Raw genomic sequence first — 26,543 nt, 5'->3', positions numbered from 1 at the left:
TTTTTACGAGCCGAGATGGTCGGAGACAAAGGGGTTCAGATGGATGTGCTCAGAATTGAAGAGCCAGTCTATTCGGCTCGGTGCAGACTGTAGGTCTTTCGGCTTTGCTTTGGTGAAGAGCCAGAGGGTGGGTCTTCGTAGCATGGCCTACTGGCAGTGGTGACCGTGGAGCCTTATATTTGGTGGAAACTGTATGTTTTCCCGCAGGTGGAACAGGGGCATGGGTACTTACGGTACACTGGTCCAAAGGAATGTGCTGTATTTGGAGACCAATGTCAAGGTTGGAGTCAGAGCTGGAGCCAGAACTAGATTCGGAACCGAAGTTGTGGATGGAGAAGGCCTCTTCCTCCTCAGCCACAGAGATCTCATGATGCTCTCCCTGTTTGACATCTTGTTGTTTAAAGATGTTGGGTGTTTCATCTCTCTGCGCTGCATCTCTCTGCGACACACCCAACAGTCCCATAAAGTATTTTTCGACAAGCCTCAAAGTCTGCCTCCTGATGGTCTGAGGAAAGACATAAGTTGCAAACCTGATGGAGGTCGGTGGTCTGGTACTTTGCGTGGCAACTGGGACAGAAGCGTAATGGAGTCCATTCCATTTGCAGTGCATTCTCTGTCAAAGTCGGAGATACAAATAGTAGGCCCGAAAGAGTGAGGCTCAAAGGCCACAATGGGAGCACGTTAAATGGATGGGTGATTGTTTTCTAGTTTTCTGTACGCGACAATGGAAGCACATTTGAAGCAATACCTATGAGGGTGGAAATGAACAGCGAACCAAAGTGAACCCAAAACTTTCTGAAACTGGAGCGCTATACAACACGTCCGAACCTGATGGCAGAAAGAAAACAATCTAACCATGGAGTCGATGCCCATGCATATTAGCACCAAGAGGAGAAGTTATATTGTCTTGTGACTCGAAAAATGTCTCCCACCTTACACACATCCAGGCCCAACACTAGAGGGTGTAAGTATGGAGAGCATGCATGTCTACAGCCACACATGCCTCGAACATCATATTATTTACTTCTGCTTAAACCTTTCATCTTTACTTCCATTACCAGCAACACCTTGGAAGAGTTTCAACATAGCCACATTCCAGACAGCAAGTTGGAAATCCACTTAGTCCTTTGATGTCCAGCGACAATGACACCAGTGAACAGTGGAACACAGCTTTTGCTTTCGATACAGGGTAGTACAACATCCATTATGAAAAAAGGACATTCTTAGAATTAGCCCTGTGAATGGCTTTATGGGTCACTTGATTATACCATACCCACGAATGCCAATCGATCTCGAATTTGTGGAGGCCGCAACATTAACTAGAAGCGAAGGTACCACTTCTTTCCGTAATTTCTTCCACAACTGATGATACCAGTTGACTATGCCTTTGATACATGCTACAAAATAGTCTTTGCTGATATTCTCGGACAGCTTACTGGATACCTGACTGCTCTCTCAAAGGAAATGGCTACTTTGCAAATAGATGAATACTAATTTAGAGGTAATTGATTGGAGACTGTCTGTTGCCAAAATTTCACTTAATCGGCTAACATAAAATCCCAGCATTTTCAATATCCCATCAATTCCTAGTCCTCTATGGCCAAATCCTTTAACTGTACAACTAGTGTATGGCAATCTGGTAATCATATAGATGGCTGAAACTGGGGAATCTGGAACGCATGCCTTATCCTATCGAATCTGAAGGATACAACTAAAGGTAGCCTGTAACTGGTTTACTTCGGTAATCTTGATATCTTTAGGAAAAAGGGAAGCTTGGCCTCTACCTCACTTAACATAATTTTGAGATAGCAATAACTAGAGTGAACGCTACTAGTTGCTGCTCAAAAACTCCAATCCAAAAAGGCAGCCTGACAGTACTTTCTGACTTATGATAGTGCCAGCCCTCCATCTTATACATGTGACTGCACTGTCTTCAAGTTGGTACGGGATTTTTTACTCTGCCATAAGAAGTGGCATTTAATTTGGCTGGCCTCATCCAAAAATGATTGGTGAAATTTGATCATGAAATTTGAAAAAATTAATACAAAGCATCCCGCGAGCCTTATTCAACATAGTAGCATAGCAGAACAGGTTCGCATATAAGTGATTGCGACATCGATCCTCAGATTTCTGATGGCACCCGTATGGAAATAATGCATCCTTATTTCGACAGAAAGAACTGAAGGGGCAAGATTCTGTAACAAGGCTTCAGACTTTGAGTGATTGATTCTGTCCCCAAATACCTGTGAACTCTTTAATCTTAGCAAACGCATTTTGGATATTTTGGTCATTGGCAGCCAAATATAAAATCATGTTGTCGGCAAAGAATGTTATATTTGCCACGCCTTGAACTGGAGCTATTATGCACACATCTTGCCTTAATTCTGCAGCCAACAGCTCACTAAAAAGGGCAAAAAGAGTGGATGACATAGGGCACCCTTATCTCGTTCCCCTCTTGATTGTAACATGCCCAACCACTTGCGAACTGATGACAACTTTAGCATCATCTTTCTTATATAGATTCTGGAGCAAATGTACCAATTTCTGGAGGAATCCGAATTTCAGTATTATATCATACAGGACCTTGCACTGGACTAGATTAAAGTCTTTTTCAGCATCTATCATGATGATTGCTACCTTAATGCTGTTAACCGGATAGTAATGAATAGCTTGCACCAAAAAGTTAGTGCTAGTTGTAAACAGTCTAGCTGGTAAAAAGTCATTTTGATCTGGGTGGACCAAAGTCTGTGCTAATGGGGTCAGTCTGTTCATTATTACTTTGGCAAAAATGTTATGATTTCTGTTCAACAAGCTAATTTGATGATGCGAGCCCAGACTCGCAGAAGGCGTATCCTTTGTCAGAAAGCTTACACTAACTGCTTCAGTGAATGAACTTGGCAGATTGCCGCCTTCTAAAATTCAGTTAATAGAGTCATCAAGAATTTAGCAACTTTGGGGCATATTAACAAGGAACAGGGAAAATTAATGCTAAGGGCACTTAGTGTTAATTTTTTTAACGCCTGCTATTGCTGGATAATATTCCCTGGTTATCGTGTTATTAACAACGCTAACCGCCTAGGCGATAACAAATCCAGCTATAGTGGCATTTTGGGAGGTTATTGCTGGTAATGCAGCGATAACACTACAAGGATAGGGATATCCTTGTTGATAGCCCATGGTGGAGTTAGCCAGGTAATCCACCTCCCATTGGATTACATGGCTAAGTCTGAAAATTAGCAGATGTAAAAAAAGCAGCGTTAACCTTGGTTAGAGCTGCTTTTTTTGTCTCAAACAGGGTTAGCGTGAAGCTTGATAATAGGAGAAATGTCGCTCAGCGACATTTCTCCTATTATTTTGTTCTGGAACTCCCACTTTGCATCTCATTAGAGATGCAAAGGGAAGCGTAGTGAAAAGGGGTGCTAACATACGATTTTGCATGTTAGCACCATGGTGTTGATAGGGCGATATTTTTATCTCCGCTTCTTTGGCTTTTAAAGCCAAAAAAGCGGAGATATAGCCGTTGGGCCCTATTCACAGAATGAACTTAAGACTCAATCCTAAACTTACTACTGTTTTGGCATTCACAGAATGCACTTACTACTTTTGGTATTCACAGAATGAACTTACTCATTTCGGTATTCACAGAAGTTAGGACTCCTAACTTTAGGACTCCTAAATGCCTTCTGTGAATACCGAAAGTCTTAAAATTAGGATTTTTCTCAATTTAGTAGTAGTAAAGTTAGGACTCCTAACTTTAGGACTCCTAAATGCCTTCTGTGAGTACCGAAAGTCCTAAAATTAGGATTTTTCTCAATTTAGTAGTAGTAAAGTTAGGACTACTAACTTTAGGACGCCTAAATGCCTTCTGTGAATACCGAAAGTCCTAAAATTAGGATTTTTCTCAATTTAGTAGTAGTAAAGTTAGGACTACTAACTTTAGGACGCCTAAATGCCTTCTGTGAATACCGAAAGTCTTAAAATTAGGATTTTTCTCAATTTAGTAGTAGTAAAGTTAGGACTCCTAACTTTAGGACTCCTAAATGCCTTCTGTGAGTACCGAAAGTCTTAAAATTAGGATTTTTCTCAATTTAGTAGTAGTAAAGTTAGGACTCCTAACTTTAGGACTCCTAAATGCCTTCTGTGAGTACCGAAAGTCCTAAAATTAGGATTTTTCTCAATTTAGTAGTAGTAAAGTTAGGACTACTAACTTTAGGACGCCTAAATGCCTTCTGTGAATACCGAAAGTCCTAAAATTAGGATTTTCTCAATTTAGTAGTAGTAAAGTTAGGACTACTAACTTTAGGACGCCTAAATGCCTTCTGTGAATACCGAAAGCCTTAAAATTAGGATTTTTCTCAATTTAGTAGTAGTAAAGTTAGGACTCCTAACTTTAGGACTCCTAAATGCCTTCTGTGAGTACCGAAAGTCTTAAAATTAGGATTTTTCTCAATTTAGTAGTAGTAAAGTTAGGACTACTAACTTTAGGACGCCTAAATGCCTTCTGTGAATACCGAAAGTCCTAAAATTAGGATTTTTCTGAATTTAGTAGTAGTAAAGTTAGGACTCCTAACTTTACTACTACTAAATTGAGAAAAATCCTAATTTTAGGACTTTCGGTATTCACAGAAAGCATTTAGGAGTCCTAAAGATAGGAGTCCTAACTTTACTACTACTAAATTGAGAAAAATCCTAATTCTAAGAATTTCGGTATTCACAGAAGGCATTTAGGAGTCCTAAAGTTAGGAGTCCTAACTTCTGTGAATACCGAAATGAGTAAGTTCATTATGTGAATACCAAAAGTAGTAAGTACATTCTGTGAATACCAAAAGTAGTAAGTGCAATCTGTGAATACCAAAAGTAGTAAGTGCAATCTGTGAATACCAAAACAGTAGTAAGTTTAGGATTGAGTCTTAAATTCATTCTGTGAATCGGGCCCCTTGTTATTATGCCCCTTGATTTATGAACAGCTTATATATTTTTTGCAGTTATGCCCTCGCTCCCGCATCCTTCACTTCAGATAATGTAATGGGGGTGACCACTACGACTTGTAAATCATTTGCTATAACTGGCAGCTGAATGGGGTAGAGGAACTCGTCAATACTCTCAGTAGTAGGATTATCTTCTTAATTTATATAGAACTGTAAATGTTACAAATTAAATCAGTCTGGGTAACCACTCTGTTCTCAGCTGCATCAAAGATTGCTTTGATGGTATCGTTATTTCTTCTCTTCTTAATTGACCATGCCAAAAACCACATATGTGTTCACTTTCTTTGTAACGTTTCTGAAAACATGTGTTTTGATTGACTATTTCTATACCCATAAAATGGTCCTTTAAATGTTGACACCCTTGTTGTAGATGTAATCTGGTTGTGGGAGTACGAAGTGCAGAATAAACCAGGGTGGCAGTATCCAACAGGGGCTTTAAATGCATGGCCAGCGCTTTCCTTTGCTTACTCACTTGTGCCTTGCCCTTTCTCCCAACTGAAGGCTTTCAATTCACCCCAGACCAGAAAACAAGACGCTGTTCCAATATTTCTTGCCAGAAAATCATCTATCGCAATACTCATGCTTGCAACAGAATTTTCATTGGTTAATAGTGATCTATCAAAACACCATGTAGGCTGATCAAGACTACGGCCCTCCAACTGCAAATTAATAATGTGGGCTGAATTATCCAAACAGGGGTTAGTTATATACCTATTTTGCTTCTATTCCAATTGCGGGATATAAAAAACAATCAATCCTGGAGGCAGAATTATAGACACTTTGAAAAACAGGTACATTCTTCCCCCTGAGTGTGGTCGCCCCACCTTGGGTCTTCTAACGCAAAGTCGAATCTTAGTTTTTGTAAGAAACAAGATGATTTTGGTGTATATGCTGCATGTTGGGTCGAGAGATGCATGTTTCAGATTGGGCAAAGCCAAGTGTAGCTGGCTGCATTTATATTTCACATGTCCGTCTCTTTCCAATTTTGGGAGCGCATATTTCAATTTGTTAGTCATAAGCTTCAGGTGGATCTACAGCCAGACCCTTACTGTGCTTTGTTTGGAAAGACCCCACAATCTAGGGGGCAATTTGTGATTGCTAAATCATAAATTTTTCAAAAATAGAACTCTACTGAGGTGCCTACCTTCAGACAACGGCTAAACAAGATCGAACGGTCGAAACAGCTTGAGAGTCTGCGTGCCCCAAGAATTGGGGCTTGGAAAAAATGTGTGGAAATCTGGAATGCTTTGCCTGAAGTCGTGATCGTATGTTGTAATGAATTTAGAACCAGATGGTTCGTGATTTGTGTAATTTCTATGGAATCATGGGGTTTTTGTTGAATTTTCTATGTATACCTCTATTTTCCTTGTCAATCCTTCAATAATCTATTCTCGCTAATTCTGAGCAATACATGTAATTTGACTTTTTCTACTTGAATAAAAGATATATTTTCTAAAAAGACAAGGCAACCAGTGGCTCACCACAACAGAATCCAGGTTGGCTCAATTTGAACATAACCAATAAAAATGGAAAATGATAGTCTTGGGAAGAGAGTGAAGGGAAACATAATGCCCCAAAAGAAACAAAACAGTACCAAACTGTAACCACTATACCAAACATCCAAAGCTGCACTCCTTTAAACTAACATTCCTAAAAGAAACAAATGAGCCTCTCCTGACTACCAATATTGCGAATATATTCAAGACTATCAACATCACAAATATATTCAAGCTAATTTTCAAAGCTATCTCTCCGGTCATATCGGCATTATTGGTCATTAACGACTATCATGCAGGGAGTACCCAAGTGACTTTTAAAAACCATACATCAAGACAATGTAGAAGAAGATTGAATGAACTGCATACACTGTAAACAGCAAAAGACAGACCTTTCTCAAACAGATAATGTCTGGGTAAGTGATTGAAAAGTCAGTATTCATTCAGAACTCAGACTTCCTTGCTAGTACCAACGTCCTTTCAGGCTAAAACGCAGCCTTCCCACCTGGAAAAGGCAACAAATCAGCATTAATTGTAACCTGAGATTACCTCAAGAACATTGGCTATTCCAACATATTGACTACACTCCTCTTGACATATCAGCATCTTTGATATGGTGGACTTACAACCTCTACTTCAAAGACAGAACAACTCAAGAATACAGAGCACAGTCTTAAAATTAACCCTAATGGAAACAACAAAACTATATAACTGCCTACATATCTGTCAGCACATTCCTTGTAAAAGATGGGTGTTCCACAAGGCTCAATAATTGCCTCTGCTTGAGCGATCAGTGTATTTAAACTCAAATATTACAGCAATGCAGACAACAACAAGATTATTCCTAAACAGGAAAATTCACAAAACCTCATGTCTGTCCTCATGGACTGCCTGCTTGAAGAAGATAATGGAAAGTTTTTAAAAATCCCCTGAAGAACAGAGATCTTAACTTGAGGAGCAAGGAAAACCTTTGATCCTACTTCAGTTTAGACTGAAGAGACTAGATTTCAACCAACGCATCAAAAGAATTAAAGACTTCTGGTGTAATCATTGACTGTAAACTCTCACTTCAAACTCAGGCCAAAATATGATAAAATGGGCATTCAGAGCTATGGAGGCATTAGGAAGGAACATCCCATAGTTAAGGATCTGCACAGGGTTCTTGTCTCAACAGCTCTAAAACCCTTAGACCTTGACTATACTAGCAGGTTCTACTTTGGGCATCTAAAGAACAAACTCCAAAGAATTCAGAATGCAGCCACCAGACGTGTTCCTAGCCCGGACCAACATGACCACATCACTGTACCCTCAAGGACCTACACTGGCAACCTGTCTCTTCAAGAATCTTATACAAAGCTCTCTTCATCACTCACACGCCTGTCCATAGATTTGGACAGATTGTCCTATAATGCAGATTCAAACTTCCAACCCTATTAAGGAAATTGAATTGTGAAAACACCGCTGCTAATCATCCCGCCTTTCTGATGAACCTGAGTAGGGGCAGCTCCTTCTCGGTACAAACATTCAAACTGTGGACCACTTTAGTCAAGACAATAAGGACATCGAGCTCCCACCTAGATTTCGAAAAAGCGATAAAAACGTGGTTGTTTTCCCAATCAAGACATAACTTAATTAGCTTTGGTACAAGTCATGAATTGATCCACATAACCAAAATACAATGGATTCAGGCAACGGAGCTGCCAATTATTCATCAAATAGATCATAATGCTGCTGGGTGGCTCTCCATGGTATCGTGAGTAAGCCCTTAGAGGTACTAGATAATCCCCTACATTACATGGTGGATCCCTGTCTGATCCCACAGCAGAGTGATGCCTATGATAGAGTACCAACTATTGGTCTGCACAGCCATCAGTAGCTTCATCATCTCATACCAACAGACACACAGAGATGGTAAGTACCCATATGCACTGTTGTGTCATACTTACACTGTCACTGTCAACAACACATGGGCTTATGTGCTGCCACATTTCTACTCTGCTTTAAAATATCAATGCATTGCTTTCAATGTTTTCTCAAGTAGCCCAAGACACTGCTAACAATTTTTCAAAAATACACCCAAAGGTGACACATGCCATGATGAAAATAGGAGCACTATGTGGTTTCATCAGGGTTAAGAGGTGCCACATACATTTTACAGATGAAGTAGCTAGTTGCTTGGAAGACAGAAAGTGCTTTAGACCCCATAAGTGGATTGAAAGCGGAATATTTCATTACAATGCAACAAAAAGATGTAAATATCAAACACTTGACTCTCTGAGCCATCACACCAAGCTTACAGAAAGCACTGAGTGAAGGCCGGCATCTTCTCACTGAATAACATTCTTCCTTGACTCGTCTATTAATCATTAACTTCCCTGAGGTGTCAAATCTAGAGTTCTACATTTTGCAGCTACAAAGCTACTGCGGCCGAACCCCTCACACTAAACTACCAGAAAGGTTAAAAATACTCGCTCCTTCACAGTTACTCCACAAAGAGAAGCCTCACACACAAGTCAGACAACTTAAACAGATGTAATTGTTTAAATAGACAACACATTCTCCAAGACTTTAATGGCTGGTTTCAATAGCGCTATAAGTAGGGACACAGGAATTATGTGGCAAAGGAGTGCATACCTAAATAAGTAAATAATGTGGCAAAGTGAAAGCAAATTAGGTTTCAAAGTAAAGACAAAGTAAAGACAAATTATGCGCCCCATTAGTTAACAAAGGACAAACTACACAGCACATTCTGCAACATTGTTATCTAGCTACGTTGGCATATTAAAGCATATTGACACATCAAATACTTAGTATACCTAATGTATTGCAAATACACAGCGATCTTCAAAATGTTATTGACCAAAACTGAAAAAGTTTGCTGACGTACAAACATAAGCAGAGAAATGACATAGCTGCACTGTCTTTTCTACCCAAAGTAAAATGCTGTGACATAGTCAGCAGGAAACATGTCTACCTTTATGCGCTTCATGTAATAAAAGGTGCCTTTTTATTCTGTGCAACACAGTTTTGTTTTAAAACTTTTCTGCAGTTTTAGTTGAACTCTGTATTCACACTTCAGTACCGATGGAAGCAACTCTTTCTATTAAGAAACAACCCTGAAAATAATTAAAGTGCATTTTATATGTACTATGTACATGACTCGCTATAAGATACTTTCAACTTTAAGACATATCACCTAAAAAAGAGATGCACTCGTTTTTTGGGCATTGATCTAAGCTCTGGGTGGCCGGTGGAAGTAACTGCTGCTACGATAGTTTATGTGAAAGAACAGTTTCGGTGATGTAAAAATATGCATGAATAGTGAAACAAAATATTGTCATGAAAAAACATGAGTTTTTATTTTAACAACGAATAGATTATATTTAATTATGTACAGTTTATTTTTGCCTGCGGTGACCAAAAGGCCCTTCCTAGTCCAGGTAATGGGGATGTTAACACCGATTAGGTAAAATGGTCGCTTCTTTAAGTCCATGAATTCTTCAGAAAGGTGAGCAGGTTTGCAAAGTGTAGTGCAGCGTTGCTCCCAATATACAGCGTGTTTCATAACAACTTCAACAATGGATCTAAAGGCTATTTTTGTTGATATAGGGAATCTGGTGGATATAGTGGATTATGTATCAAGTGTTCTAGAAGGAGTGCATAATATATTAAAAAATGTATCAATTAGACAATCACACTTCAGCGACTGTCACCTTCACCTGACAGAAACTGACACGTCTCCAATTGCAGTATGCTGCACTATCATTGGCCCCAACAGTCAACGTATCTATTTAGCAATTTGAATTTGATTGTATTAGCACTAAAGGCTCGTGACATTTCTACCATTTTAAAACACTCGTTAGATAACATCATCCCCATTCTAGAAATATACTTACTTATTATTATAATAAGAATGATTGCACATATTGCTCCCAGGATGATCATCATCTGTAATAAAAAAGAAGAGAAATTAAAATTGTGCCACAATAATTCTAAGATGATGCAGACACCCCATTCCTTACAGCTCTATGCTCAAGAAATGTAAAATGAACCAACTAAATGGATATTGCGTGTATTTGTGCATCTCTAAAAATATGCAAGGCATGCATGGTCATTAGAAATGTGTCTTTGATTTCATTTTAGAATCTTAAACACTTGTTTGTTTTGGAAGTGTGTAAGGGAGGGTGTAAAAACTAAGGGTGGGCGTAGTTCGCGAAGTAGCGCTATGCGTAGCTACGTAAAGTGCACTTCGCACTATGCGAGCAACACGTAGCACTACGCGAACTGCGTAGTAGCATGTTCGCACTGTGCAAGATACCGTTTTCAATGATTGCACAGTACGGACAAGCATCCGGCACTGTGCAATCATTGCACAGTGTGAGCTGTACTTTTCTGCCACTCATGTAGACTTTTACTCAAGCTGCAGCTTTCTCAACGCGGACTGGTAGTTTCTCATCGTGGAAACTTCGCAAACTACGCGAGCGCAGCGTAGCGCTTTGGCCAGGGTTAGTAAAAACCTTTAAAGTAACCCTGGGCAAAGCACTACGCTACGCTTGCGTAGTTTGCGAAGTTTCCACAACTTTGCACTACACGAACTGCACGTTGCACAGTGCAAAAATGCGTAGCATAGTGAAGCGGTCATTTTTTGCTTGCTCGCGGTCATCAACGTAAAGTTGGCGACCGCGAGCAAGCAAAATGACATCCTTGCGAGACGTTTTCCTCATTCGCGATCAGCAACATCAAGTTGCCAATCGCGAGCGTGGAAAATAAACCTTCCTGCGAGATTCTCAACTTGGGGAGGTCAGGTTTCTCATTGCGATTGGGCACGCATGCTCGCGACCGCTCGCGATGAGAAACTACCAGTCCGCGTTGAGAAAGCTGCAGTTCGAGTAAAAATCTACTCGAGCGGCAGAAAAATACAGCTCACACTGTGCAAGATGCCGTTTTCAATGATTGCACAGTGCCGGATGCTTGCCCGCACTGTGCAATCATTGAAAACGGCATTTTGCACAGTGTGAACATGGTACTACGCACTTCGCGTAGTGCTACGCATAGCTCGCATAGTGCGAAGTGCACTTTGCATAGCTACGTGTAGCGCTACTTCACGAACTACGCCCACCCTTAACTTTTAAAGTCCAATAAAGAAGATCGGCCTCAAGGTCTCAGACACTTCTAGTTAGGAATGCCAAAAAATAGCTAACTGCTGGAATCAGCTGTGGGTGTAGAGGGGCATCACATTCTACAAGAACATAGTGGAAAACTTATGAACAGAACAATGAACAATGCGATCATATCAGAAGTGCTTGTGGGACCTTGGACAAAAATTCTGCCATGTAAAGATATCAGTACGTGGTGTCAGTGGCTTTAGAGCAATGCGACCGTTGCAGCTGCACAGGGCGCTGACCTGGTGTGGTGGCGCTGTGTTTAGCAATAACTTATGATTTAAAAGCAGCTGATGCAGAGTTCCTTGTGGTCCAGATTTCAGGCAGCAATAAAAATGTCAAGATAACTCTTGTGATTAATGTTTCTTTCTGCAAGAGAGAGAGATTGGAGTTTTGTCTAGTAGCAGTTTTGACTCATAATAAAGTAGTGCAGAGGGTTATTATGCCTGCTGCAAAGAACATATCTGTATTTAATGTGGATAGCTGAGTGGATTAGTAAAGCCAGCCTTTACCAGCGCTTTAAAACAAATGAAATGTATGCGCGAGTGGCTATGGAGAGATGAGGGGTCCATTTGCCTGGCGGTAGTGAGGGAATCCAAGGAGGAAGTCATGGGGGATGGTGCTAAAAAAGATTGTCTCACTGGGGCCATCAGCGCTAAAGCTGGCCCTAGGCATGACTATAGCCCCCCACAGCCCCACATTGTGGGGGGGGCGAGGTCCAGTAGACCCCCTCTGGCCCTGTACATGGGTGGCGGGTGGGCTCCCAAGTACCACTTATCAGGAGTTAGACTAACGCATTTTAATGCCGGTATCTGCATCACCACATTAAAATGTATTGGTCACGCATATGTAGCTCCCTGACACCCTTTGGGGATCATGAGGTGCTCAAAAACAGTGCCGTGTGCAGCACCGCTGCTCAGAAATATAGGTTCCCGGCGTGGGCCTGTAGGGCTGTTGTCATGTTAACATTGCACATGCATACATTGTTTGTTTGCTGTGTGCAAAAACAGATTGTGCTCCTTCTGTCAGCGCCCGCCCAGCCTCTCTGTGACGCATATGTGACTGCTGGATCTTCCAGCACAGGCGGGGCTGATAATTGTGTGCTTTGGCTACGACCTGCTGCAACCCTGCCTGCCAGCAGGGACCCCAGAACAGCGGGATGGGACAGTTTACTGCCAGCCTGCCTTGTACATCTTGTCCTTGGCAGCTGCCGGATGACGCAGCCTGGAGCAGCCCGAGGTCAGAACCTCGTAAGCCCAGTGTACCTGGGAGAATGATGACGTCTTAAATTGGAAAATTGGTTCTAATTGCGAGCTAGATGGCGATCGTTGTGTTTTTACTAGTAACCTATTTCACTACAGGCTGCAAACTTTTAAACTTTGTTGCCGGTTAGCGCTATATTAATATAAAGCTGCTGTGTTCAACGCGGATCTGTAAATTGACATTCTGTTTTATCAAAGCAGCCTTATTGCATAATAAGGCTATAATTGCCCCAGTGCACTTGCTATTATGTGCAGTCCTGCCAAGTATCACGCATCAGACGTGACGCTAACGCATTTCAGTGTGGTGATCCACATCACCGCACTGAAATGCATTGTCACGCATTTTCATACTATCTCAGCATCCCTAAATAGCATGGGTCAGTGAAAGTGTGGCAGCTGGCAGCGCACCGTTCCTGGCGAACGTGCGCTGTTCTCCCTGCAGGCTTGAGCCTTGCAGCAGTGTAGAGGTTGCTGTAAGCCTCACGGCACAATGCAGCAATGTTTCTTGGTGATTTCCGCGGCGCCGCACGGCTTTCACGCAACCTGACGTCATGGTAGTTTGACCAGCATTAGTCTGGCGCCGTGGGCGGGGTTGGAGATGTTAAGGGAAAGTCCTGCTTGCGACTAGGCGGGGAGTTTGTTTTAGGAGAAAGTGGTTTTAATCTTTTGGCTGGCTAAAGGTGTGCAAGTGCCACCGCAGTTTTGGCACTCGCAGCACTGCCTTCTGATTGCATTGCCCAGGTCGCCATTACGTGCTGACTGTACCACAGTAAATTACATTTTTCATCACCGGAGCTCAGTTGTGGCACTTTGAATTGCACGGAGAGGCAGAAAATAAATAAATAAAAGTTGCAGCAGCATTGCCCAGGACTTTCACTGCAGCACCCCAGTCCAGGCCAGAATACATGGGCATAGGAAGTGTGGGGGACGCGGGGGATATATCCCCCCCAGATTTTGGGGTGGGGGGGACACGGGCGACAAGGGTGGGGGAGACGAGGAGACAAAAGAATCTCCCCTCTCTCTCCTGTCTGTGGCAGGGCCATTAGTGTGTGAAAGCGCTACCTAATGGCCCTGCAATTGACCTGCCTAGAGTCGAAGAGGCCACCCGCCCTCTGCCCTTTGTTATGCTGCAGGAAGGCTAGGTGTTCTGGGAAGGGCAGAGAAGGGGAAATAAACTGTCTCTTTTCCTTCATACCCATTTCTGTCTCTGTCTCACTCCTGCTTAAGTTCTGATTTCAAGAGCTCTTATGTACTCTCTTTTGCAACACCTTTTCTTTATTTGTTTCTCTGTGAAATGGATCCAAAATGGGCGGACACTTTGCTGGATATTTCCTCATTTACTGACCGTTTTATAATTCCAAAGAAAAACCTCGGGACGGAGAGAAAAAAAATGAAATACCTAAATTAAGCAATACAGAGTGGTCAGCAGACAGGCCAGATTGTTATTTACACCCACACATATTAGAACCACTTTACAGAGTTTGCCAGTGAAAGCGCTTTCTTTTTTTCTTCTTTCTTTGAACAACATTGTTTTCCCATGGTGGGGAAGTGAACCATTCCTAAAGGGACTGCAATACCTGGTTGATGGGTGGAGTGGAAATGTTTAATACAATCGTTTTCAACTGTTTTAATTATTTTTGCTTATAAAATGTGTACTGAGGCTCTGTGTTCGGGGATGTGATTTTTTTTTTAAACCAAACTGCTTACATTTTGAAAGGATATAAGCAATGGACATTGAAACGGGTTCCTCCCTGGTCCTGTAGCCATGTCCTGAATTTTTCAGGAAAAATCACTTACATTTCTGAATAATGAGTTTAAAACTGTTAAGGTAACCATGTTGTTCCTGAATACATTTCACATGATTTGCTTATTCTTGTATTCCTTATGACTGTTTGCTTTTTTCAGGGTGTTCTTTTTACTGTTGTCTAGTGCATAATTTGAATTTAGTTGCAGCACAATTGAGTTGTAGCTGAAGGCAGTGCAAGTTTCTCTCAGTGGGGCACTTTGGTCTTCAGTGTGGGAGAGGATATGGCATTCTGGCCAGAGCTGCTGAATTTGGAACTCGCGCACCCTTTTCAGCCTTCATGACCAGTCCACCAGACCGCACTCCTGACCAAGCTCATTCTGATGCTACACCTTAGAAGGACCAATAGACCTTAGAAGCCCTGGTGTCTTAGGACCCGCAGGTGGACCCTAAGGGTGGCAAGTTTGAGTTAACCTTGAAGGCCTGCCCACCACAATCCATACTGCAGTTCACCTCCAATCTTGCGAGCAGGCATACGAAGTAGCACACCCTAGATTGACAGTGACTGTCACTGAGGTCACAAGATCCTTGAGGACAGTCCACCGCATCCACTGGTTCCTCAATTGGCCGTTTTTCTGCAGTAGTGGTGCAACTTACCAGGGGTTGGCAATGTAGGATTTGCATGCACACCAAACTTAGGGGGTGATTATAATGGAGGTGGTAGCGCCACATCACCCCGTCAGTGGCGGTCCCACCGCCATCGGTGACTGCATCTATGCCAACCATATTACAATGGCGGGTGGTTCCCTGGTGGTCGGAAAGACCAACCGCCACGCATGCCCGACTGGTTCCTTGAGCCCGCCAGTGCGGCGGAGGGGCTCGTGGTTTCTACAATGCTGGTGGTTTGAGTGATGGGTACCGACGGATAGAGCGGGGCCTCAATTTCCCGAGCGGTCGCCGGGCGAGGTGAGGCTTTCACCCACACAAAGCTGGGCAGAAGATTCCTTCCCTGTCTTCAGTGGACATTGGGGTTCCAAGCTCCGAGGAGAAACTCCTCAAGTACATTTCACGATATTGATGTAACAAATGTTCCTATATATTTGTATACCTTTAACACTGTGTTGCAGTAGCCTATCATCTTTAAGGTCCTGATGAAAGCTGGAGTAATACTCCATCTAGCTGAAACTAGTTGACCACTCTGCACAACCCCATAACGTAGTCTCATTTTCCTACTACTAGGCGTGTTCTTAATCTTGACACCTACACTAATTTCTATAAGCATCTCCTTTAGTCTAGGTAGTCAATTTTAGTAAGCACTTCTTTAGCACTGCACTTTCTTTCCCTTTTTGTACTATACTTTGAGCATGACTGTGGCTAAATGTGCCGCTTTCTATTTTTGCACCGTCATCCGATGGTATGGGTGGTGCATGGAGCGACTGCCTAGTCCCATATGATGATATGCCGCCACGAGGGTGGTCTGATGGGAATCTTTTAGCCCAGTGAGACTCAACACACTTTTTTACACATGCGTCCGTGTGATCCGCGTTCACCCTTCAGGACAGCACACCACTTTCGGACCTGGTCTTCTCTTTCTGTGTTGTTTATCTTGGGTACCTACCAGGCACCACAGTAAGGATTACAATACCCCTTATCCACCAGCCTATCCATGGTAGTTCACCCACCATGAAATTTTGGTGGAAAGGGACATTGGAGGCCCATAGCGGGCCCCTTTCCCCCAGCCCCCAGACATCGGACCTGGGGGGCATCTAAGAAGCCCCCCTACATATCACGGCACCATGTGGCAGGCACCGCATTGTGCCTGCCACGTAGTGCAGTGATATTTGTAACATGTCAGTTTTTACATTGCAGCAGATGATGCAGCCAGCAGCACCTGCTGCAATGTAAAAGATAGGCACGGCGAAAGCCATAGTGGCGGTCGCATTGTAATGCCTATCGTGGGGCGGCCACCTTGAAGGCCAGCGGTCCCATTCCTTGATTCGATGGTGGACGGACTGAAATCCGCCTGCCTTCGTAATCAGCCCCTAAGTTTGCAAACTTAATGGTCTCTGCTTCATGCACAAACATTTTTAACATGTGCAGCCTACTTTCAGGACACTGGAGTTATGCAGCAATGGAGGCCAAAATGATGTTGCAGTGTTGACTAAATGATGCAACAATAAAAAGGCTGCAGTGTGATGCGGTGCATTTTATGATACTTTATTATTTTAACATATTTATACAAACTAACAGCCTCTGCAAAGCTTTTGCCTCATTAGTACCTGTGTAACATACAAATGCAGCAGAGGGAAAGGTGACCAGTCAACCTTTGCAAAGAGCCCTGCACTTCACAGAACATAAGTCACATTTCTTTTAGTAATTTTTGATCCGTTTGAGCTACAAAATTGTTTTGGGTCAAATTGATAGATTATGCAGCAGATGATGTATTATGTGGCAAATATGATACAGCTATAGTTAAGTTGAAAACATTTTTCCACTTAACTTAATTTTGCCCCAGCATTGTAGTTGATCAATTTATAAGTTCCCCAAACCCAAAAGTTGAGATTGGGCACAATTTGCATTTTAAAAGCAGTCCTACAACACAGGGCTACTTTTAAACTGACCTCAGGCTTCAGCAGTGCACACATGCAAACACAGAAAGGGCTGCTGGCCTCTAAACTGCCATGCCCTATTATATTCTAGGGACTTAAAGGTAGTTCTAATCTCCCTGCCCTATTATGACCTAGGGCCTTATAGGAGAGGTCATGCCAATCATATGGGTACCCTAATCCATAGTGCACCCTAGTGTATGTAGGTGTTTCACAGTATCTTTAATTGTCCCTTTCAGAATAGCCCTGGCCCTGTGCCTGTTCAGGCAGAGGCCAGGGTCAGTCAGAATCAGGTACCACCAGTACCAGTCAGCAAAACGTTGTGGAGGGCACAGGATGACTTTGCAACACTAACTAAAGAAGCACAAACTCAGAATTTAAAACATAATACCATGGTTGGGGGGGGGGGGGGTTCTCTTTAATAATCAGAATTGATTTCTATCCTAATGAACCCATTTTCCAACTTTAGGATAAGGAAAGACTGGGGAACAATCATAATGTTTTAATCTATACCTTGAAGTTTTCATGCAGCTCTTTGATGACGGTTAATAGCTCACTGTTTAATGTTAGGATTTTAACTTATAAACTGCAAATACCAAAATAATCTCTCAGACAAAAGCAGTAACTCACTGACCAATTTACATGATCTGCATTTTGTGATCTGCGGGGTACACGTTCTTTGCAGCAGGCATATTAACCCACTGTGTCTACCTTACCAAGAGTCAAAACTTCCACTAGACAAACCTTCGATCTCTCTCAATAAAGAACATTAATCACCAAAGTTATCTTCACATTTAAATTTTTGCCTGAAAATTGCTGGAGACCAGAAATGCAGCAGCAGGTACTTTTCAAATCATAATGCACTTGCAAACACGACGCCCCCCACCCTAAGTCAGCGACCTATGTTTGCTTGGTGCAGCAAGATTAATTTACATGGTTCTTTAACATTTGGCCTGATAGTTACTATATGAACGTAAATAACAATGAAGCATACATGAAAACTGTGACAACATGCCTGCTTTTCTCAATATTTCACTTCGAAAGTATGCAATTGTATGTGTTTAACGGGCGGTGATTTGTATAGCGCCAATGGAAAGTCCACAAGGTTGTCCCTATCCCCCCCAGAATTTTAATGTCTCCTACTCCCCTGCCAGAATACTCTCTGAGGAGGCAAGCGGCAATCGCTAATTGCCGCGATGGCTTGAGCTCCAGTTACTGCAACTTGGATAAGTAAGTGAGGCCGCCGACTGTGTGTGAGAGTGTGAATAATGAATTCCTAAAGACATTGCGGGATCGGCAGCAGGGGCGGCCTTAGGCAAGTGCAAGCTGTGCACCTGCACAGGGCCACCAAACCCCAGGGGCCACCACGCCAATATATATCCTTAATATAATAATCTTCTGAGGATGGATACATATTTGTGGGGCAGCCCCTGGCAGGGATTTGGCGGCCTCCGGCTCTGTTCCACTTCCAAACACCCTGACCCCCCCCCTCTTCACTGGCCTCCGCCCCACCCGGACCCCCTCTTCCGGGCCCCCTACCTACGCTCCCTGCCCAGGGCCGCCATGAGCCTAGAGCCGCCTCTGTCGGCAGCGGGTGCCGGTAGTGTACAAAACTCACTGTAACTCAGACGTTTTGTAGTGTCCTGGCATGGCTGCATCTTCCATTATTGCTATTTTATTTCGCATATATTTACCATGTTTGAAACTGTCTGCCTAATTAGGATGAGCGGTGAATTGGGCTTCTTTCGATTACAAACGTAGGAGTGAAAAATGAAATGTGTTGATGTTATCGCAATGATGTTAAAACCCTTCACTATGTAAATAACCTTAATTTTATGCTGCCCCATGACTGAAAATGTCCCACTGTGTATTCACACCCAGCAGTGCAATTTGGGGGGGGGGGAGTGGGGCTAAGAAAACATTTCGGGGGGGCCGATTCTTCCAGAAATAGGCAGAATGGGGCTGCAGTGGCTGGAAGAAGGGATGAAAAACGACAAAACCTCGTTAACTCGCAAACGGTCTTAAAGACCTGTGAAGTGCACACCCAGGACCCTTTCCCAATGGGCATTGCTCGGCTGTTCACACCCGCCCTCTGCATTCTCCCCTGAAGACTTTCCATTCCCATACCCAGGGGGGAGGCTCAATGAGAGGACCTGTACCTTCCGACCCCTCCTCGAGCTTCACGTCCCTCCCGTTCTGCTTCGCAGGCACAGAGCCCACCAGGCTGCACTCGGGTCCCTGGGTTGCCTGTCAAAGGCCTAGAATTGCCAGCAGCTGCCCTGAAAGTGTGTGTCTGCCAAGCCGATGCGTGCCAACTGATGCATGCACGACGCTCTCCTGTCATCCTGCTATTGCCTCCTGAAACCCCCACAGGGCTATGAAAGTTTTAATTTTATTTTAATGCATGCAGCATGCTTTTCAAAAGAATCGGCATTCTGTGGTCTGGTAACCTTGGATTTGTCTCTCAGAAGCTAAGAAAGAGCTCAGTGCGAGGGTAATTTCCACTGGTTTGAAGAAGAGTCTGGGGTAATTTAAAACAGGTTTCTGACAGCAATAAGCTATCATCTATGTTGTATGGGAGGAGATTATTGCACCAGCCTCAGCCTGTGAGGATAATGCAGAATGGTGCTAGGCAGCCTGTCTGTGCGCATGTCAGATGAGACAGTGTAATACTTAGATAACTGAGATGGCTTTGGGTAACTTGTTCATGTTGGTGCTTCACCACATATCCTTCCTGTTGGGCCAGGTCCCATGTGGACAGAGACGATTTCTAGTGCTTTGCAGCACATTTAAGATGTTCCTAGAGTTTCTAATTGTTCCAATGGGTGGAATTTCTGAAATGTATATGTTTCCCTCATCTTCATTACTTGATTTTGCTTGAGAGAAAGTGTCACTCCTAGTTGTTGAAATGTCACTCATAATTACACTGACATTTTGAAAATGTCACACGTAGCAATCTGAAACCTTGGCAGCTATGTATGTGTGAGAACATAGGCATACACAGGAAGCCACAAATTACAAAAAAAGCATGATTTCCTAGTAGTAGTTCAAACTATACAGCGCATGCGCGGGGAGAGCTAGCACTATTAATGCGTGCAGGGAATCAAATATGACCGGGGTATTGCAGCTGCACCTGGCACTGAACTGAGAGTGCTACTGCGGCCACAATAAAAAAGTCCATAGAAGAATGAGATAACTGTCGTCATTAATGCTCCTACTGGAGAGAGATCCCAGTTTTTGGTGGCAGTTTTGACTCACGATAAACTAGCACAGACAGGTTCATTAAATGCCAGCTGCAGAATGTGTACCGGGCAGATAGATGCATTTTATGTGGTTAGGGCAGTGGGTTAGTGCTTTTGTCACAGATATAATTTTGATACTTGCAATTCATTAGTTGAAATCACCAAATAACATAGTGACCTGTAAACTGTCATCAAAGAGCTTAGCTGCTTGTAAACTGCACGGTATAGATTAGAATGTTATGTTTTTCCCCAGTCTTTCATTGTCCTAATGTTGCTAAAAGGGGTATGTTTGGGTGGAAATGCATTCCTATTAGCACAGCCAATCCCAGCCTCTGTGGTTGGTATTAAATCCTGCGTTTCAGCATCTCCAGTCAAACACTCTTAATGTATAGTCTACAAGTATGGATGACATGTGATTCCTACACCTTGTAATTCTCTTTGTGTTATGTGCCATTTACTAGACTGGTTTACTCACGTGTGATTCATTGTCTTTGCCTAATGTATGTGTGAAGTAAAGTGCTCTGCCACCCTACACTGGTATAAGCAGCACTATAAAAACAAATGCAATGGATGTGAGAGGGGCTGTGGAGAGATGAGGGGCAGTGGTGGAGGGTGATCGTGAGGGAATCTGTGGACAAGGTGGTCATTGTAGCACCGGGCACCACCAGTGCTAATGTCGGCCCTGAGAGAGTAAGTCAGAGATCACTGTCATTGTGCTGTTTTAGATTGATAGCATACTAATTTGGTAGTACTTTATTGACAGAGGACTGGAGTTGGATTTATAACTTTTACATTGTGCTAAAAGATGGTTATGCAGCCAAGTTACAATGGCCTGGCAATTTTACACTGTCTGTTCGGAGAAACCAATAAATGTTATAAATTGCCCATGTTACTTTATTCATTTTATTTTATATAAAAGGTTTTATATAGCGCTGGCTAGACCCGGATGTATCAGAGCGCTTTACATGAGCATCAGATCATAGTTACAGGTTACATCGTTACAAAGGTTACACAGTTATTAGAGCATGGCAACAAAGTTACTTGTAAGGTCAAGATAAACAATAAGCACAAATATGTAAGGGGAAAAGCAGGCAAGGGGAAAGATTCAGGGGAGGGGGGAAGGAACTGGGGAAGTAGACAGGTAATGAAGGTGGGAAAGAGGAGGGGAGGGTGAAGGACATCGCATAGAAATAGGAGGGGAAGGGCGACGGGGACACAAACCGGTAGACGAGTCAAAGCAACATCCAAAGTCCAGTAAGCTGTGATCCCAAGGGAAGTGATATCGCTTCTCTATCTCAGTTGCGGGAGGCTCCCTTTATGCAGTGGACTCTCTCAGAGGGGTCTCTGAGACTCCAAGGCCTACATACTGTATCCTTCCCCAAAAAGGGGAGAGGGAGTGGTTTCGCAAGGGGTGCCATACCATACCTCAGCTGTGTGTGGCTCCCTAGGCGCAGTGGACTCTCTCAGCGGGTACACTGAGACTCCAGAGTATAAATATTGGATCTTTCTCCAACAAGGGGAGAAGGAGTGCTTAGTCAAAGGGCACAAAGGACAGGGGGCTAGGAAGACTAGCAGGCAAGGTGAGAGATTCAGGGGAGAGTTGATAGGAGCTAGGAGCTGGGGAAGTAGACAAAGGGAGAAAGAGTACTAAATGGGAACACATTTAACTAATAAATTATTATATAGCGCTGTCTAGACCCAATGGAATCAGAGCGCTTTACACGAGGGACAATAATGTTGCAAATTACATCAGTTAAATATGACATAAGTATCAAGAAAAGAATTTAAAGAACATAGGGGACAAGGTGAATGGGGCAGGAAGGGTAAGGGGATAGGGTAAAGGGGTAGGAGGAAAACAGGACGTAGAGACGAGCGGAAAATCTGCCCAAGGTCCGGCTGGATAGGCGACATCAGGGAGGGGGAGACCCCAACCCATCTCCTCTTTAGCTATATGGCAGCTCTACCGGGCATCAGCCAAATCGGTAGGTCTCCACAGTCTGGGGTAAGTTCTGCAGGTTCCAAGTCCTGATGTGTAGGCAAGTTAGGGGATAGGTTCACGGTCTGGTCAATGTCCAATTGTTGTATCAGGGAAGTAAAACAACGTGTAGGGGACCAAAATAACAAATCCGAGTGCACACACCATCACATGCACAGACATGCACAAGCACCCACCAATGAGAGCACACACTCTCCAATGCACACTGACACACTCAGACAAGCACATAGCCAGAAACATCCAAAAACACAAACACACATAAAATCCCATGCTATAATGCAAAAACACCCATATACATGCACACACAAACACCATCACAAGCACAGACATGCACAATCACACACAAATGCGCTCACTCTCATGTATACACAGACACGCACAAACGCACACACAGAAACTATCAAGAACACAAGCACACATACAATCACATGCTCCAGAACAAAAATACCCAAGGACATACACACAAATACATGCACACACACACACCATCACACGCACAGACATGCACAAGCACACAACAAATGTGCGCACACACTCTCATACGTGAACAGAGGGCATATATACAGAAACATCCACACGCACAAGCATACATAAATCCCATGTTCTAATACAAAAACACTCAAAATAAATAAATGCACACACATCACACGCACAGACATAAGCACACAAACAGAAACATCTGCGTGCACAAACACAAGCACACATAGAATCACATTCTCTAATACAAAAACACCCAAATACATGGCCACACCATCACACGCACAGACATGCACAAGTACACAACAAATGTGAACATAGTCTTTCATACAGGCACAGGCCCACACACACACACGTGCGTCCGCACACACACCCTCATACACGCACAGACGCACACACAAAAGTACTCCCATGACACATTTCTCCAGGACTGCCGCACATCTGTAGTGATGAGAGGAGGTGTACAATCATGTGCGATGATGTCAGGAGGATGTGCAATGGACGTTACTGCTGAGTTTTGCTCACAAGAAAGTGTTACTCTAAGTGTCACACATTTGGTCACTGAATGTCACTCATAAGTACACTGAAATCATGAAAAAGTCACACTTATGCAATCTCAAACCTTGGCAGCTATGGAGCCCCTGGCCTGAGAGTTCCTGACTGGGTCTGGAGAGTGGGGTGCCCCCTCCATGTACTTTGCAGGGGAGCTCCCTTAAGTTTCGTTACGCCACTGTATAACGCTATCCAGTTGTTCAGGAAGGTCGGTGCCTTAAATGAATAGGATATGTGTGCTCCAAAATTTATAAATAGATGTGCCAGCAGGATGACAAGGTCTTGAAAGGTGCAAAGCCTGGGTAATAATGCCCCTTCTAACCTAACTTTCTAATGGGCCTTGAATATTGTAAAAAACTTTTAATAAAATATGCTGCTGCAAAAGGAGGTAGTACTGGTTCTGTAGACGTGATGGAATGGAATCAAGCATTTTGACATTAAGAACTGCGCCAGTAGCCATAACCTGCAACAATTGGGGTTTGGAATTGGTGTGATTTACCACAGTTAAAGTGGGACTTAGCCTTCCTTTTTGTGTGAGCACTGTGAGAATTTCTTGGATACCCGTCATCAAATATAATTCCCAGTTTATAAATGGAGTTGAATGGGACTGTACAAAAATGAATAGTTTTGAGCTAAGCGACAGAGACCTGAAATCATCCAAACTGCCCTAAACCAGGATTTAGGTTTTGCTATTGTTTTGTTTGAGGCTCTTGGATTCGCCACAAATTGTGGCGAGGGCCCTGAAAACTTCTGACCTAAAAAGTATCCCCTCTAGACTATTGTCGTACATGCAAGGAAACAATGAGATCACATGTCAAACCTAAGCACCACTGTAATAAGAGTGGGGAAAGGACAAAATCCTTTTTTTTTAAATGACCCTCACCCATTCTAGTAGTTGCGTGCTTCATCATTGACCTTATCCCAGGGAACTCTTAAGAAGACAATTTAATTGGGGGATAGCTTTAATAATAAATAATCCACATTCACTCCCAATGTATCTCTTTATTGGTGGGGTGGATGGGAAATATTAAAACTATATTAGGGGTTGGAAGAATATAATGGTCCTATGACCCTAAAACACCAACATGTTTCAGCCCTATACTAATGTCCTAAAAGTCCGGGGCTTTCGTCAGAGTGGAATCATACTTATATCACCCCCACAAATGTATACAACGTGTATTTCTGTGTGTGGCATGCAATTGTATTCAAAGCATGCATAGGCAGTGCTAATACTTGACAATCTGTGTAGTTCCTGAAAGTGAATGTATCTATGGCACAAGTATAAATGCCAACAGGGGGTTGCTCCAATACATCCCACCAGTCACCTGTCCTTACATGCTTTTTTCATACTAATAAAACATATGTGTTTCACTCATTGGTGTTTACTCCATATACATGCTCATGCACTTCGACTGGCGTATCAAAACAAATAGTCATGGGTAATGTTGCAGGGCACGATAGTGCCACAACTGGAAGGACTCAGAAGTGGCAACCAACTTTATGCTGTTCAAGACTAATGTGTTCATAAAACAATACTTAAATCATCCTATGTACTCTGCTCTGGACTTTCTCTTGATGAAGAAATGTGCATATACTTAATGGCTAATGATGTCAATGATCATTATAATTATCAACTCATCCAGATCACTGAAGAATGTTACCCCCACGGGACACAAGTGGGTGGCCCTGTAGTCATAACCTGGAGGGGGTTAAAAAAAACATAATGTGTCAAGTGACAGCGCAAAAGTATAAAGGTGTCTAAAGGGCCCCCTTCCAAAGAGTTCAGGCTACTACTGCTGACGCGTCACCGCAGCCTCACTGATTTTTTGGACATCTGCCCGCCGGGGTAGAGCTAGTCAAGTCTCTCCCCTTGATCGACAAGCAGAAGAGATGCACCCTTCCCAAGGTGTACAGAACAGAGCAGGTCTCATAAGGGTCCACACCCAGGCCAGAGCATGCCCCACTCTGTTTTTTTGTAGATTTTTCTGTCACTACCTCTGTACAGAGACTCCTTACCATCAGTATAGTAGTGTTCACATGCCTTCACGTCCATGTGTCGTATTCACTGGAATAACTGAGCTCAGGAGCCCTCTGCATCCAGTTTTTCTCATTGAAAATGTGTGTTGCTCCCAGTAAGCACCACCCATAGCATTGGGTAGGATGAATGATGCAGAAATAAATCCCACCCATAGGATTATGGGCTTCAGACCAAGCTCGACACCAAGGTGAGGCGAGGTATCTGTCATGTAGAATTTAGGGCTGGTAAATGGTCCATCTGTTTCTCACACATCAACAGCATGTAGTGGGGGTGGGATGGGAGCAGAGCCTGTCCTTCTTTGTAGGTTCTATTCTTGGCTTTCTATAGGCTTTGCTGTGTGTATAAACTCCACAAACAGCTGTGCTCTCTGCTGAACATGGGGTGCAGGGAAGGGGGGTCTCAGCTTAAGAAGTTAACAGTGGGAGGTGGCTGATTCTGGGCGAGGATGTGGCCTTAGGGCCAGAGAACTAGGTTTAAGTCTCTGCATTGGCTCAACATCTTTTGATTCTGGGAAAATCACGTAATCTCTCAAATGAATGTGTCCTTGTGTAATGTAACTGGTGCTCATCTAAAGCATTCCAATACCTTCTGGTCGAGTCTGTACTATATAAAACTGCAAAAATAATAATAATACTCAGTGGCCGGAGACAACATGGGTGAGCCCAGGCTATTATTCCAGAAACATTGAGGGCCTGGTTCACAAAGGTAAAGTTACAGTTTTGAAATGGTTTACAATTGTTTGCTATTCACAAAGGGATTTAGCAGTAGAAAGAACAAAGGCTTGTACCTTTCTGCAGTGCTGCCTGAGCATATTTAGGTGAGGTACCATCAACCTGCATCTTTCTGAAAATTTCCACAATTTGCACCAAGCTAACTTTGAAGCCCATCACATAGTTTCCCAGCGGAGGACGTGTTCTTTTCTAATCTCAACCCCCTCTATGAACTGTGGAGCTATGTGCAGACAATTTCTGTATCCGAGT

At 43.1% G+C, this 26,543-nt stretch overlaps 1 protein-coding gene across 1 annotated transcript in view; it reads right to left on the bottom strand.

Annotated features, from left to right (window-relative positions):
- LOC147683352 (vesicle-associated membrane protein 2-like) overlaps nt 1-26,543 on the bottom strand; it is a 302,743-nt gene that overhangs the window by 23,223 nt on the left and 252,977 nt on the right. Inside the window, exon 4 of the mRNA XM_086943781.1 lies at nt 10,381-10,432. Coding sequence (XP_086799907.1) covers nt 10,381-10,432 — 52 coding nt within the window. The remainder of the gene's footprint in view (nt 1-10,380; nt 10,433-26,543) is intronic.

This window comes from Lissotriton vulgaris, chromosome 11 (assembly GCF_964263255.1).
Source record: "Lissotriton vulgaris chromosome 11, aLisVul1.2, whole genome shotgun sequence".
Taxonomy (NCBI): domain Eukaryota; kingdom Metazoa; phylum Chordata; class Amphibia; order Caudata; family Salamandridae; genus Lissotriton; species Lissotriton vulgaris.
Note: the sequence above shows the minus strand (reverse complement) of the source record. Positions and strands in the feature narration are given on the sequence as shown.